General features: G+C 42.8%; 1 protein-coding gene across 8 annotated transcripts in view; it reads left to right on the top strand.

Annotated features, from left to right (window-relative positions):
• The window catches only part of Ptprm (protein tyrosine phosphatase receptor type M), a 680,881-nt gene that overhangs the window by 396,887 nt on the left and 268,916 nt on the right, over nucleotides 1-15,078 (top strand). For all 8 annotated transcript variants that reach the window (XM_021218491.2, XM_029531514.1, XM_029531511.1 and 5 more), the window contains exons 10-11: nucleotides 1,744-1,945; nucleotides 5,904-6,006. In XM_021218491.2, coding sequence (XP_021074150.1) covers nucleotides 1,744-1,945; nucleotides 5,904-6,006 — 305 coding nt within the window. The remainder of the gene's footprint in view (nucleotides 1-1,743; nucleotides 1,946-5,903; nucleotides 6,007-15,078) is intronic.

The raw sequence follows: 15,078 nt of genomic DNA, 5'->3' as shown, positions 1-15,078 counted from the left end.
GAGGCAGGTTTAAGGAGGCGGCTCATTTAGTGTGGAGCAGGGAATAGTAGGAGCTTTTGGTGTGAGTGTATATCACTGTCCAGGGCCAGGGTGCTGGGGACCTATCATTTGCGTGAAAAGGAAGCCCACTGCTGCTAGATCTGGCCTTATAAGGGGAGAGGAAGTCTAACTTGACTACTGAGCCATGTGACCTCCTCTGGTAGGACAGTGATGCATCAGAACATCCCAGGACTGGTACGGAGGGGTTGGGGAGATGGGTCCTATTCCTGCTAATCTTTGGACAAGATTTCAGGGGTTGGGACATGATACCTTAACCCCACTCTTGCCCCAGCTGGCTCCAGTTACACTGCCACATTCCACTCTGGAGGGTTCGGGATGGAGTGCTAATCCCGGAAGCAGGCACACAAAGGAGGCTCCACCACAGTCCTTGCTGCCCACTGGGATTAGCTGGTTTCTTGTCTTCTCAACCTCCTCAGCCTCGGGAGGGTCAAGAGGCAGGTTACTAGCAGGTCTGCCTGACTCCCTGACTCCCATGACGCCATCGACTGCGGTGATTAATATACACGGCAAACGTTCCCTTTCCAAGGCTCAGGTGATCCAATCTAAATATTCTTTCAGAGAGGTCTTCTTAATTATAATGACATGGTGTAAATATAAGGGGGAAAAAAAAGAATGTCAATTATCACTCAGTATAATAACAGCGTTAGCGTTCTTGCACATAAATTACAAGTAGGCTTACTTATTTAGAAGCGCGGAAAGTGCTCAGTTTTGCAATTTAAAACTTTTGAATATGCCACATTTAAAAATTATGTCATTACAACCAGTAGAAGTTAGTAATCACCACTAAAGTGTGTGCTCTTGAGTAACTGATGAACTATCATATTGAAATCCTTTTTTAAAATCACTTGAAAAGGCAAAATTTAAAGGCACCTATGTTTCGTTTATTTTCAAACATTCCAGCCTCATCTCAAAAAATTAAAAAAAAACGAGAATGTCTATTCCATGGCGAGAATCTTGACTATATCTAGAGTCACCCTCTCGGGGGAGGTGGGGAGGGGTGGGACAGCTGCTAGTTACTTGGAGCAATTTAAATCTCAATTTGATTTGATTAAAATTAAATGAAATGCGCAGTTCCGAGCCTCCATAGCCATATTTCACATTCTCAATGGCCCCATGTAGCATTTGGCCACTGTGTTGATTAATGGGGAATAGAAAATTTCCACCATGACAGACAGTTCTGCTGTTGGACAATATTCTGAAAAATGTCAATGACTCTGACCCATAATAGCTGTCCATTTGCAGCCTCAAGACTTCCTGGCAGGCCTCTCGGATTTATTTTTGGAGCGGACACTGACAGCCACATGGATGGAAACCGTTCAATGCGGCCTTGTTTGGGAAATACAAGTATCCTATTCATGGCCGAAGATTAGAGATGAGGCCCCTGTTCTTGTCAGTGTCTGTCGCTCTAACCAATTACCAATTTTTCCCCTAAATCAGCTGTTAGGGGCTCATTGAAATCAAACAATTTCACTGTTATCAGGTTGTGGTGAACACATCCTTCACATTCTTACCTACTGGCTCTAAGTCCCTCCCTCTAGAAAGGTAACAACTTAGAAGTTCATACTGAGTCCCAGTCCCTCCTCAGCGGACCGGAACTTGAAAGCATCTAGCCATTGTGGGATAAAGATGTGATCTCCCATCCATGCTCTCTGAGATCGTCATGGAGGTCTTATTCCTTTGCAGATCACCTACAAAGCAGTCAGCTCCTTTGACCCGGAAATAGATTTATCCAACCAAAGTGGACGAGTTTCAAAACTTGGAAATGAAACCCATTTTCTGTTCTTTGGCCTGTACCCTGGAACGACGTACTCCTTCACCATCAGAGCCAGCACAGCGAAGGGGTTCGGACCTCCGGCAACAAACCAGTTCACCACAAAAATATCAGGTATCATATACTGATGAGTTATGCCTTGCATCAGAAGTGACGTTTTTGTGCCTTTTCAGTGCTAAGATAGGGATAAAATGCAAATATACAACACAGCGGTAAATTTTATTAGTACAACTCTGGGTACCTAAAACAGACTCATAGGATAAAATAAATGCCATGTGTATTTAGCGTCTAGGGGTATGACCCTCTTATATTTGGGCATGGCTACTTTTACCAGTTCTCCTTGGAGGACTTCAGTACAAAGCACAAGGTTCTGGTGAGGTTCTCTGGTCACCAGAGAAGCAGGGCTGGAGCGACTCTGACATAAACTGCAAACTGAGCATTAAAGTGGCGCATGCGCTCTGCCAGGCCTCAGACTGCACCTCTGGTTGCTTTCCCCTCCTACAAAGAGACAGCATGCAGGGTGGTATCAAACACCCATGTGCTCCAGCTTTTTACAGATCCAATTATATCATCCCCCAAAATATATAGTTTGAAGACTAATTCCGGCATATCCGCCTGTGCAGAAAGCGTCTGTGTTCCTCGGGAGGAAGTGAGCTTGCCATCTGGTATGGGATGTTTAACCACAATAAACAGAATTCCATGAACATTTTCTTATTTTTCTTTTCTCTTCCCGCTTTGGCCAAGAGTGGGGAAATATTTGGGTTTTGGATTGAGCTTTTTTGTGGCGTGTTTTGTTAGTCATCCCTCTGTCGCTGTGATGAAAATACTTGATTTCCTTCTGTTTCAGCCAAACCTTTTATAAAACAGGAGATGAAGGGAAATAAATACAATTAAAAAAAAAAAACATGAAAACATGTTAAGTATTGCTGAACTAGTCCTCAGAGCTGGTGAGGGGGAAAAGGGGGAACTTGAAAAAGGAGAGCTTTATTTTATGGTTCATAGGTCTTGGGCCATGGATGCCTGGCACCATCACTCTGGCTCTGAGATGCTGTTGCTCGTCCTGGTGAGAAGCTCGTGATAGAACATAGCTGTACACCTCTCCATGACTGGAAAGCAAGACAATAAAGGAAAGATTCTGGGACAAAATTCACCCTTCAAATCCTTCCCCTCTGTGGCTTATCAGTCTGAAAGGCTTCCTCTGTCTTTCCTAATAATCTATTCAGGTACAAGCTCATCAGTCAGTAGGTCCTCTTGTAAGATTTGCAGTCTCCTGAGCTGCTCAGGACTCTGAAGCGCTGTATTTGAAGAACCAAGCTTCCTGGTGACATTTTTGCATCCAAATCATAACACAACATATCCATATCAAAACATAAAAATGTAGAGAGTTAGGAAAAGGGCTCGCCAGCTCCAAGGGCTAGTTCAGTAATATTCAGCATGGGTGGGTTTTTTTAAAATATTTATTTCCCTTCATCTCTGTTTTTATAAAAGGTTTGTTTGAAACAGAAGGAAATCAAGGACCAAATTAGAGTATTTTCAGTGCTCTAGGAGGTTTGGAGAGAAAGGGTTTTTGTTTTTTGTTTTGTTTTGTTTTTTAATTATAACTTAAGGAACATTTTTATACATCATGAGGTTTTTATGTTTACAGACTTGACATGAAATTTAATATATATCCCAAAGCAGAGTTGGAAAATAAGTTTTACTTGGGAGGTTTAAAAAGGCATAGGTGGGCAAACACATGCATAGAATAGTTACTGGACTGAATAAGAATTCTGGAACACTGGGTGCTTTGGCTGTTTGTCCTATGACCCTAAGTTAGTACACCGCTAGTAATATGGTATTACCTATTGTGTTAATTTTTCATGGTGACTTAAAGAGAGCATGTATACCAATGAGTATTACTTCCAACAAAGTTTTTGTTTTCCCAAGTACAGAGCGTATTTCTGTGAGTATTAACATAAGGGAAATGTTCCATTAGAAGAATAATTAAACTTTCCCAAATATTGTATAAAAATTCCAACGAGTATGAGCCTGGCCACCTCCAGTTCATATAATTCTATCCAAAAGCAAAGAAACTTGACATTTCATTTGCTCTATACAAGCTCACCCAAAGTAATGATTTGACTTTTATGGAATTAAAACCACATTGTGAGGCCTGGCTCTCAGCTACTCAGGGAACCTTGGTAGGATTGCTTAATCCTAGAATTCCAGGGCCAGCCTTAGGAAACAGCAAGACCTCAGCTCAGGGAAGGGGAGAGAGGGAGGAGGTTAGGTTATCGTTCCTGATCTCTACTCTCTATTTCCATGGACCAAAGGGAAGAAGCCATGCTTGTATCCAGCGCATCACGTAGTAGTTGCATGTTGGAAAGTAGAGTCAATTCTTAATGGAATTAGGGTGGACTTTGAATTTTTAGAAAAAAAGCTAATAGATGTGACTGATAACTCACATTTGTTCCATAAGAGCTTTTTTCCCCATGTAAGATATTTTGAGTGTGCTCACAGAAAGTGATCTCTAGCTGTCACATTAGACACCCCTCCTGCATGTGGTTGAGACGGGAGGCTCCTGCATCATAGCTGTGGAGAGTCTGTCTGAATCTGTCTTAGGAAGGGAGAGGAGGGAGAGGTTACTGTAGTGCCTAGTTGCTAGGCTGGGCTAAGACAGAGTTTCTAGAGAAGAAAAAAATAAAAAAAAAAAAGAGGCCAGAAATAACTAAAGAGGGTCCTTTGCTGAGAAATTGTTGATAGCTGATAACAGAGAGAGAGAGAGAGAGAGAGAGAGAGAGAGAGAGAGAGAGAGAGAGAGAGAGAATCATTCTTTTATTTTTTTTTCTTTCATTTTAAACCTGTGGTCAGTGGTGGATTTCCTGGATGGGCCCACACCCATACACATATGGGCCCTAACTGGACTTGGTCGATTGGTATTTAAAACAAAGAAGAAAGACAAAGACGTGAGGTTGGGAAGGATTTGTTGAAGAGGGAACTAAGGACAGGACTGTCTTTCCTTGGATAAACATATGAAATTCTCAAGAATAAAGAAACAACTTTTAAAACAATTTCTGTTAGGAAGAGAGAACTGGACCATAGATTATTTTGTCTGGAGAGCTGTCTTTTCAAACTACCATAACAATGGGGGTTCATCGCTCCTGTTGTAAGAGACTCCTAAACTGAAGCCCCAGAGAGGATTCGTGTACCTCCATCTCATATAACCCAAGCTGGCCTCAAATTTACCGTGTAGCTGAGGATGATCTTTTACTGATCCTCTTGCCTCTGCCTCCCATGTGCCATGATGATGGGCCTGCACCACTATGCCTAGTTTATACGATGCGAGGAATTGAACTCAGGACTTAGTGTATGATATGCAAACATTCTACCTAGTGAGTTGCATCCCCAGATTTAACGTACCTACCCCCTGTGCTGAATAACATTATATGGAAGAGAAAGCCAAACCCAAGCTGTTTGTTCTTTCTCTGCTTCTCATGTGTTTCCCACTTCCCTGCTTTTGCCAAGAATCCACCACAACAGGTCTCTCTGGCACTAACCATCCTCTAAACCCTTGGATGAATCTTTAATACATGAACAAACAAACAAACAAAACAAAACAAAACACCCTTGATTTTAGTGGGAGAACCACCACCACACTAGGTTTATACAGCTGGTGATTATTCCCAAACTTCTATATGCCTTTAAGGCACACTGTATATTTCCATAGCAATATACATATTCTAAGATGGTTTGTTGTCAAAAAAAAAAAAAAAACAACAACAACAACATACTTTGAGCAGGAAGCCGGAACACAAATGGAAAATTGAACATCACTATGAACAACACTAACACCTCATAAGCCACTTCTGGCCCTTCCTAGCCTCGGCCAGGCTCAGAGTGGTCCTTTGACAAGAGCCCCCGGACTTGAGCAACTGTCCCTGTGATTTTGTATCAGGTGTAAGTGTCTGTAAACCGTGGGTGTGGTGGATTGATCACTACTATTTGCTCTCGGGGTCCTTTGTAAAATAAGTAAAGTATTACTAAGAAAATCAGCGAGAAATAATAAGCCTCCCATCTAATCCCTTTGCCCTAGCACCGTCTATGCCAGCCTATGAATTTGAGACACCTTTGAATCAGACTGACAATACCGTGACTGTGATGTTGAAACCTGCACAAAGCAGAGGGGCTCCAGTCAGGTAAGGGGCAGCAGCGGGAGGGGCCAGAGGGAGGGGCAGAGGGCGGGGCTGCAGCGGGAGGGGCCAGAGGGAGGGGCAGAGGGCGGGGCTGCAGCGGGAGGGGCCAGAGGGAGGAGCAGAAAGGGAGGGGCAGAGGTAGGAGAGCGGCAGGAAGCAACCGCAAGAGGGCCATACTGGCTCCAAGAACATGTTCACTCATTTCTCCAGAATCCTTTTCTTGGTTTTCCAAGCTGCGTCCTCATCAACTCTCCTTAAAGGAAGTGACTGAGGAAGATGAAGGGGTCACCATGGAAGGGAATGTAAATGCTGCATACTCCAACAAAAGAGGGTTGTCCTTTTTCTTAACCAGGCATCTTGACTCTCAAATGATAACTGCTTTCTGCATGCAGTTCAGGTTCCCAGGAGTGGTGGACAGGGCTTTCTGAGCTTTAAATCAACTGGTTTTTAAAAAATATAACTTCAATTTTTAAATTGACTAATTTCCCAAGTATATATTTAATGTGTGGTTTTTTTTGAGAGAGAGAAAAATACTGGGAAAATCAACATGAAGTCTTTACTTGAAATTGAGCTTATTACCAACATCTAGGCAGAATGTCTCATTCCACTATGATTTCTGTTTAAAACGAAACCACAAAGTAGGACCTTGACAGTGAATGCGTTAGGAATGATTCAAAAATATCCCAGGGATGTGTCCAGCATAGGATCACTAATCTCTGTGGGTGTAATTCCCTCTTGTTTCAATGGGATTGGATATTTCACCTTTGCCTATCGGGACCCATACCCTTGCATCCATCCCTTATTCTGGACAGCATCTGAATGGCATCTCCATTCACAGAAAGACGGTGTGCAGTTTGTCTCCAGGCTCCTGTTTGGAGAATTTGATCTGATGAGCCTTTTAAATCCTGATGACATGTGACCATACGTCTCCTTCCTTTTTATGTGTCAAATAGTTGGGTTTTGTTCTCCCTGATAACACACACACACACACACACACACACACACACACACACACACACACATATCTTGGTCCATGCAGCCAAAGATCACAAGAGAATAGTATTAGGGTAGAATTGTGGAAATTTATGTTTGTTTGTTTATTTTTTCTAGAACACTGAATGTGGATACACTCTGCTAGGCATTGATGCTGTTGCCACTGGGGGAGGGTGATCTGATGCTATGTGGCTCCCTGGGCTGATTTTTGTACACTGTGGAGGTCTGATCATTTGACAGGACCAAAGTAACCATTTCCGGTTTCTGTCCGGGTGGGTGGATGGGGCATGTCTTCTTCCAGCCATTTTCAGGCCCTGTGCAGGCTCTCCGTGTGTGTCCTTACTGTCCAGGCTCTGTGTGTGTGTCAGGCACATGGGTGTGCTATTTCTCACAGCCGTGGGTCAGGCTGGGTGCACAAGCATATGTATTCTTTCTTACAGCTGTGGGTCAGGATGTTTTCATTTGAAAAACCCCGAATTTCCATTAAATGAAAATGTTCACCCTGACCACACAGTCTTGGGCGCATGACTTATTTTCTGGACAAACTAACAAACTTTCCAGAGTCAGCAATAATGAGCACAATGGCATTTATTCTGTGAAGCTTTACAGTCAGAGTATCAACGGTCACCAAGGTTCATGGCCACAAATGAAAGGAAGCAGATAGCTAAGGATCCCTCCAAGCCAGCTATTGCTGTTCTCTCGTGTCCTACAAAGTCCCTTTCTATTATTGCTTTCCACCTGCAAACCTCTCAGATTCCTACCCACACTGTCATATGGATCTTTCTAAGTCGACATTTTGAACTTAATTCTCTTTGATTCTTCTTTACCTTTTTCTGTTCCATTTTCTATTATATTCTGCACTGAGTTCTTGTCTCATTGTATATTTTTATACACTTGTTATGCTTTTGGATATGTTGCGACCTCACTGGTTAGTTCTAGATAAACTTATGCTTTCTACTTTATGTTTGTTAACAAACATGCACACCCACAGGCACATACACTCATACACACAATTGAATGTTTGTCAGAGCCTAACACACAGCTTAGATTATCCCACAGGCCTTATATCTTCACAGAACTCATTTCTCTACCATATGAGAAAATTTGGGTTTTTCACCACCCACGCCCCTATCCGCATTGGTCACGGAATCATCAAATTCAAAAGTGTTCTTCTTTGATTAACCTCATGTTGTTATCAAGTAACCACCCCTTGAATTTGCCAGAGCCGCTCTGTGTTCTGTATCCTTTCCAGTTTCCCCCATAGAAGGAGTGCCCTGAGATGAATGAAGGTGTCACCTCTCTTCCTCGGCAAGTTCTAATAACGGTGTCACCTGTCTTCCCCAGCATTAGAAGCAGGATCAAGGGCAATTCAAGTTGACTGGAAGCATGCTGTCCCCAGATGGGCAGATTGTCTCTACACACATCTGAGAGAGGAAATGATCATAGCCTCACCTGTCCAGGTTTTATTCTTCATTCTCTCATAACAGCAAATGTAATCTTCAAGAGGCTCACTCCGTAGAACAAGACAGTGGAGTGATTATCCATTGAAAAAAAAGAAGGCCCGTATATCTGCAAAGGCTGCTTTGGGAGAAAATGTCTAAGGTTTCTTCCAAATGAATAGGGTTTGTTAAGCTCTCAATTTTCTTTGGTGTTTAGAGAAATGAGAACCCTGATTGAGAAATCATATGGACCTACAATATAAAGCCATTGTGCAGATTAAAATACTGAGCACATCTGGAAATTTGCAAAGCACACATGAAATCTAAACTGCCACACACACAAAAAAATCGCCTCCCAAGTGATAAAACAAAAAGGCAGAATGAGAAGAAGAAAAGGGAAAGAACATCTGTTGGCTTTCCTGGGTTTTGAACAGTATTGTGCAGTCAAAAATATTATTGTCGTGCGATTCCCATTCTTTGCATTGATTTGATTTTTCTTTGATCTGTAGTCATCAAGTGTTGGAATTCATTTCTTTTCCGTTCGTGTACCTCACTGGGTGAGCTGGTGGCATATTGATTCTACTATCAACCCCAGCTTGTTTAAGACAGATTCCCGAAATTGCACACAGCTTTCCACGTAAATGATTGTTGTCTTTTTATTGACCAGCACATCAGCTCTGTCACATAAAATTATTTAAATCCAGAGATGGCCAAGAAGAACAAAAATCTCATTATTTCATCCAGTCAACTAGCACCAGGATGGAATTTAAATGTCTATATATGGATTTGGCTTTTTCCTCAACAAGACAGGAAAAGGCTTAATTTTCTTTTGCTCAGTTAGAATTGTCTCATTTCTGCCTTCTCTCCATCATTCATTCTAGATAGATGAAACCCAACAGAGAAAACCCTCAGAATTTGTCAGAAAGGAAGCCACTCAATAAAGGATGGGTTGTGTGCTAACAAGAATGCTTTGCACTGAGTGTGCGACTGTGTGCACATGTGTGTGCACGTGTGTATGCATGCGTCTTATGTGTGCTTGTGTGTGTGCATATGTACATGCATGTGTTTCATATTAAGGAAGAGTGACGTTGAGGCACTTAAGGAATTCCATCTACTGTCACAGAATATGTCACATTTTATGAAACCGGTTTGAAACTGATATCATATGGAGAGTGTGGTTGTTTCTCTGTTTCTCTGACTTCTTGCCTGCATGTCCCCAGCTAGTTATTAGACAATGGTGTCTGGTACAGGGATTCTGTGAACTTGGCTCACCTCAGAGATGAGAATCAAGGGCATGGAGAGTGCCAGTGAAAGGCAAAAGACAAGCAGGTGCCTCACTTGAAGACACTTCCTTTGTTAGAAATGTCGTTGGCATACAGGTGACTGCAGTTAAAAACATGGAGGTTGTAAGGTATGAACAGTGTATTTCAAAAACAGCCTTAAGCAAAGAGTAGCCCATACATTTGTCTCTCTCCCTGTGACTCCAAAAGAATTTTTCATTGCATCAGCACCATCTTGTTGTGAATGTGCCAGCATCCAGGGGCTTCTTCTGAGGGTTGAGTGAGTTCAAAGCGTGTCCATACTAACCGCTGCATTGCGTCTGTGCCTGCCGTGTTTCCTCGAGACAACCCCAGCAGGTCATTTTTTTTTTTTTCCATTCACAAAACTGGCCATGGCCCTCCAGCTTCCCTTCTGTCTCATTTTATTTAAACCAAGAATCATGAAATAGAATCTCACATGAAAATTGAACATCTGGCGATTGTGTCCATCAACAAAAGTACAAATACTGTTTCTGTAGTTCTCATTTCTATGGCGCACCTTAATATCCGATGGCATGGGGCTCTTCATGCATAAACAAGTTACTGGGCTTTGATCTCATAAGTATCAAATTCTCCTGACTCCGTCTTGTACATAACAGCTCTTGAGAAATGGTCGTTGACTTTCCTGTTGCTTCCCAGGTAGTACCTAGCCATGGCTACCATCTGCTGTGTTGAATAAACTCAGCTATGAAACTAAGGAAACTTATTCTTCACCTCTGCTAGACCATAAGCTCCACAATCAGGTGTGCCCAGGAAGATCCCAGGGGGCTGGCCAATATAACTCATGTTCTCACTCTCTACCATGATGCCAACTTCTTAAAGACAGGAACGTGTGACTCCCAACCCATTGGGATGCCCCCTTCTAATTACGTTGACGTTTATTTCCCACATTCTACATTTTTGTCTTTTCATCTGCCTTGAGTTAAATCCTAGCTATGAGGAGCCAGTTAAAGAGCAATGTGAAGACGTTTTAGTTGTGATTGACTGACGCAGAGAGCATCTCTGATCGTGTTTTCCTGCTGAGTTTGCCTGGTCACCAGTCACACGCACCTGTGGCCACACCCTCTTGTGCACCCACTCTGTTTCAGAGACACTCAGTGTCTGCTGGAAGTTAGGCCCCACGTGGCTTGGAAGATGTGTGCATTCATGTCACTGCTATGAACTGAGCTCAGGCTGAGTTGTAGCTTCAGCCCCCTTGGGAAGGCTCTGTCTCAGCAGAGTCGATTCATGAAAGGAGTCTACATTCCAGTCTGAGGGGTTTCCTTTGCTCATCAGGGTGCATGTTCTCAGAATGACCCAAAGGCCATTCTCTCTTAAAACCACTCTTTTCAGGTGACAGGGGTATCTTGTCTGATCATCATTCACTAGAGTCAATCTCTCAGTGTGCAGTCAGACACTGATGAGCCCTTCACTGCCCATCACCTCTCTCCATGAATGTTAGGGAGTTTTCTGCTATCAAAGGTGACACTTTGGATGCCTTCGCTGCCAGAGATGGAAGGTCATTTTTATTGATACTGTTTTTGAATGTCAGTGTTAGACACCTTTTTGAAAATTGGAAAGAGTTTGTTTAAGAATCCTTCACAAGGAAACTTTAAAAAGGACAGGGAAGAGAAAATAATAATATAATAATAATAATAATAATAATAATAATAATAATATAACAACAATAATTAATACAATAATAATAATGCAGATGTGTTAACAGCATTTATACAATATAACTTAAATTACTTTTGCCTCCAACTCTTATTTAATCATGCCCTTATGCATAAAAATAAGCCACAAACATTTCCCTTTTCAATTTTTTTTTCTTGCACATAATCTTCCACATAGCAGGGGGGTATGCATTAGACTCAAGCTCCTGTCTCTTTGCTAGAGCCTTGCACTTACCTCACATCATCAGGACACATACTGTTTTGCACTGGCCTTTATAATTTGAATGGATACAAAGCGCATGCTAATTTATGAGGAATTATAGACCTTAGGAGGAATTATGCAGACAGGAATAGTTCCCAGTTCACCTGTAAGGCTTCAAAGAGAAGAGAAAAGCCAGCCTAGAGCATGGGTATGATGGCAGACCCTTTTCCCTCCCCTTTCCCAAAGACATCTCTGCCTGTTTGTCACCTCCAGTAGAGTGGCTCCTGTCTGAGTTTCATGTCCTACAGCATAGTTCTGCCTATACTGGCCCTGTGGGAACTGAGTAGGGAAACAGTGGTCACTTTGAGGGCTACCCAGGGTGAGTATAGGTCTCTTAGAGCAAACCCAGAACAGGGCCCAGCCATCACTTTCCATCTGCTGAACTGACAGCGGCTTCTCCCCAGTGACTGGTGTGAGGGAGAATACTTTGCCATCCAATACTTTGCTAGCTGGCTTGGTTGTTAGTTTATGGAGTCAGGGTCTCACTGTGTTTCCCAAGCTGTCCTATAAATCCTGGCTTAAGAGATCAGGGGCGGGGGTGGGGTATAGGGAACTTTCGAGATAGCATTTGAAATGTAAATAAAGAAAATAATAATAAATAAATTTTAAAAAAAAGAGTGTACTAGATGCTACAAGAAATGTTGATGTAGACACTGACACCCATCTGGATCCTATGACTTTGTACCAGGGGCAAAACCTTTTCAGGTTCTTGTGTAATAGTTCTTCCCAGGTTTGACCTGTTTCAACCCCTTCCTCCTGGCCTTCCCAGTGGCAGACAGACAGGCTGTGCCTACCTTCTCTTTGTAGTCCTGCCCAGTGCCTATCCTAGAACCAAATGCATGGTGCATACTGTGCAAAGAGAAGATGGCAGGTGTGAGTTTCCATCTCATGTAGGGCATCACAGTTTGTCCAGTTTTGTGCTGGAAATAATGAAATGCGCAGGCTTGAAAGGTTCTCCATAGGCAACGGATGGTGTGGAGGCAGAGCTGGAATCAGTTCCCTGTGGTTTGTGTCCTCAGTGGTTTTTTTTTTTTTTTTTTTTTTTTTTGGAGACACCCTCCTGGGCGTGGCTCTTCCCTTGGTGGTCACATCTAGAGCTCAGCTTATCTGGCCTGAAACAGTAAAGCTTTTATAAGAATCTAAATTGAGTATGATATAAACATATGGCAATGAGGGTGTTAGGTAACTATCCCTTCTTTAAACATTTGGGACCAGGAAGGCTTTGAATTTCACATTTGAGCAGGTTTAGAGCTATGTATTGAGCACCCTTGAAATCCAAGATGCCCCAAAATGCACAACTTTTTGAAAAAATATTTTTTAGATTAAGGATACTCTCAACTTCACTTGGTTTATCATCCACAATATTGTCTCTGCCCCTGTACATAGGGTTGGTTAAGAAGATGCCTGTTCACCATGGCAACTGACCTTGAATTATAATTTTTATAATCACATCTTGTTATGAACCCATAATGATTGAATTAAGATAAGCTTAGCTAAAATAGGAGATGCAAAGGAAGATTTCTCTGTTGTTGAAAGCACCAGAAGGCACTGAGAAAGATGTTCCATCTAGGGCTCATGTACTCTGACTGTGGTTCCTGCTGTGCAGATTAATGACAGGTGGCCTTTTATGGAGCTGCACAGCCTGAGTCTAATGTGATGGTGGCTTTTTTTTTTCTTCACTATTATTATCTTTATCTGAAACTTTCATAACTAAAGGATTTTTTTCACTCTGCCCTTTGTTCACAATATGTGTCTATAATTGAGTTCATAGTTTTCACCCAACCTTTTAGCTGTAATTAATATTTTATTACCATAGATCTTATCACAAACCTGCAGAGCAGCAGGGTGTTTGGACTGTGAGCTTCCATGAGTACTCACACACTCACACATGGAGCATTGGCGGCTAGTGTCGGAGAAACTGAGAGATCATAAAATATGCATATGGTGGCCTGCCAACCTCATGTAGCAATCTAAGGCCAGCCTTAAGATCCCAGCAGGACAAAGAGAAATTAGCGATACTGATAGAGATTATACCAGCCTTAGTGCCTGTGTACTACTGGTCCAGTCTCATCTATATTCAAGGACCAAGTTATGTTAGATCAGTTGCTCTCACAGACAAATCTACTTGAAGAACCAAGGAATCCAGGCCATAGTTACAAGTTCACTTTGACCCCAAGTCTTCCATTTAAACTGGTGAAATACTTTTAAAATACGTCATTATATCTTACCAGGTTGTTGAGACTATTTTCACATCTTTTATTTTTCATTAATTAATTAATTAATTAATTTACATCCCAAACACTGGCTGCTCCCCATCCCAGCTCCCCCTTCAAGAGTCCCTCAGCCTTCCCCCTCCCCTTCTCCTCTGAGAGGGTGGGCCCTCTCCTGGTTATCCCCCCACCAGATCTCTGCAGGATTAGACACATTTTTCTCCATGGAGGCCTGACAAGGCAGCTTTGTTGGGGAATGGATATCACAGTCAGGCTACAGCTATAGGGACAACCTCCTCTCCAGTCGTTGAGGGACCCATTTGGAGAATGAGCTGTAACTTCTGCTACATATGTGACTGAGGCCTCAGTCCAGCCTGTGTCTGCTTTTTGATTGGTGGCTCAGTCTCTGAGAGCACCCAGGAGTCCAAGTTAGTTGACTCTGTTTGTCTTCCTATGGAGTTCTTATCCCCTTCGGGGCCCTTAATCCTTCCAGAGTCCCTGACCTTCTACCTATGTTTGGCTGTGGGTCTCTGCATCGGTTTCAGTCAGCTACTGGGTGGAGCCTCTCAGAGGACGGTTGTGCTAGACTCCTGCCTGCAAGCATAACAGAGTATCATTCATGTGTCAGAGATTAGTGCTTGCCCATGGAATGGGTCTCAAGTTGGGCCAGTTAGTGGTTGGCCATTCCTTCCATCTCTGTTGCATCTTTGTCCTGGCATTTCTTTTAGACCTGTCAAATTTGGGGTTGAACATTTTGTTGGGTGGGTTGGTGTCCTTATCCCTACTATGGGGGTCCTGCCTGACTGCAGTAGTAGGTGACTTCTTCAGTTCCATGTCCTCACTGTTAGGCATCTTGGCTAAGGTCACCTACATTGACTCCTGGGAGCTTCCCCCATGCCAGGTCTCTGGGACTTCCTAAAGATTCTCCCCAACCCCCACCCCTGGCAACTGCAGATTTCCATTCATTCTCCTGGCCCTCTGCCCCTATCTAATGTCTCTATACCCGATCCGGCCCACACTCCTTTCTCCCTCTGCTCCCATCCAGTTCCCTCCTTCCATCTTCCTCCTATGACTATTTTATTTCCCCTTCTAAGTGAGAATCAAGCATCTTGTTTGGACCTTCCTTCTTGCTTAACTTCTTAGGGTCTGTGCGGTGTATCATGGGTATATCCTGTACTTTGATTCTAATATTCACTT

This window comes from Mus pahari, chromosome 18 (assembly GCF_900095145.1).
Source record: "Mus pahari chromosome 18, PAHARI_EIJ_v1.1, whole genome shotgun sequence".
Taxonomy (NCBI): domain Eukaryota; kingdom Metazoa; phylum Chordata; class Mammalia; order Rodentia; family Muridae; genus Mus; species Mus pahari.
This window is presented reverse-complemented; position numbering and strand designations above follow the sequence as displayed.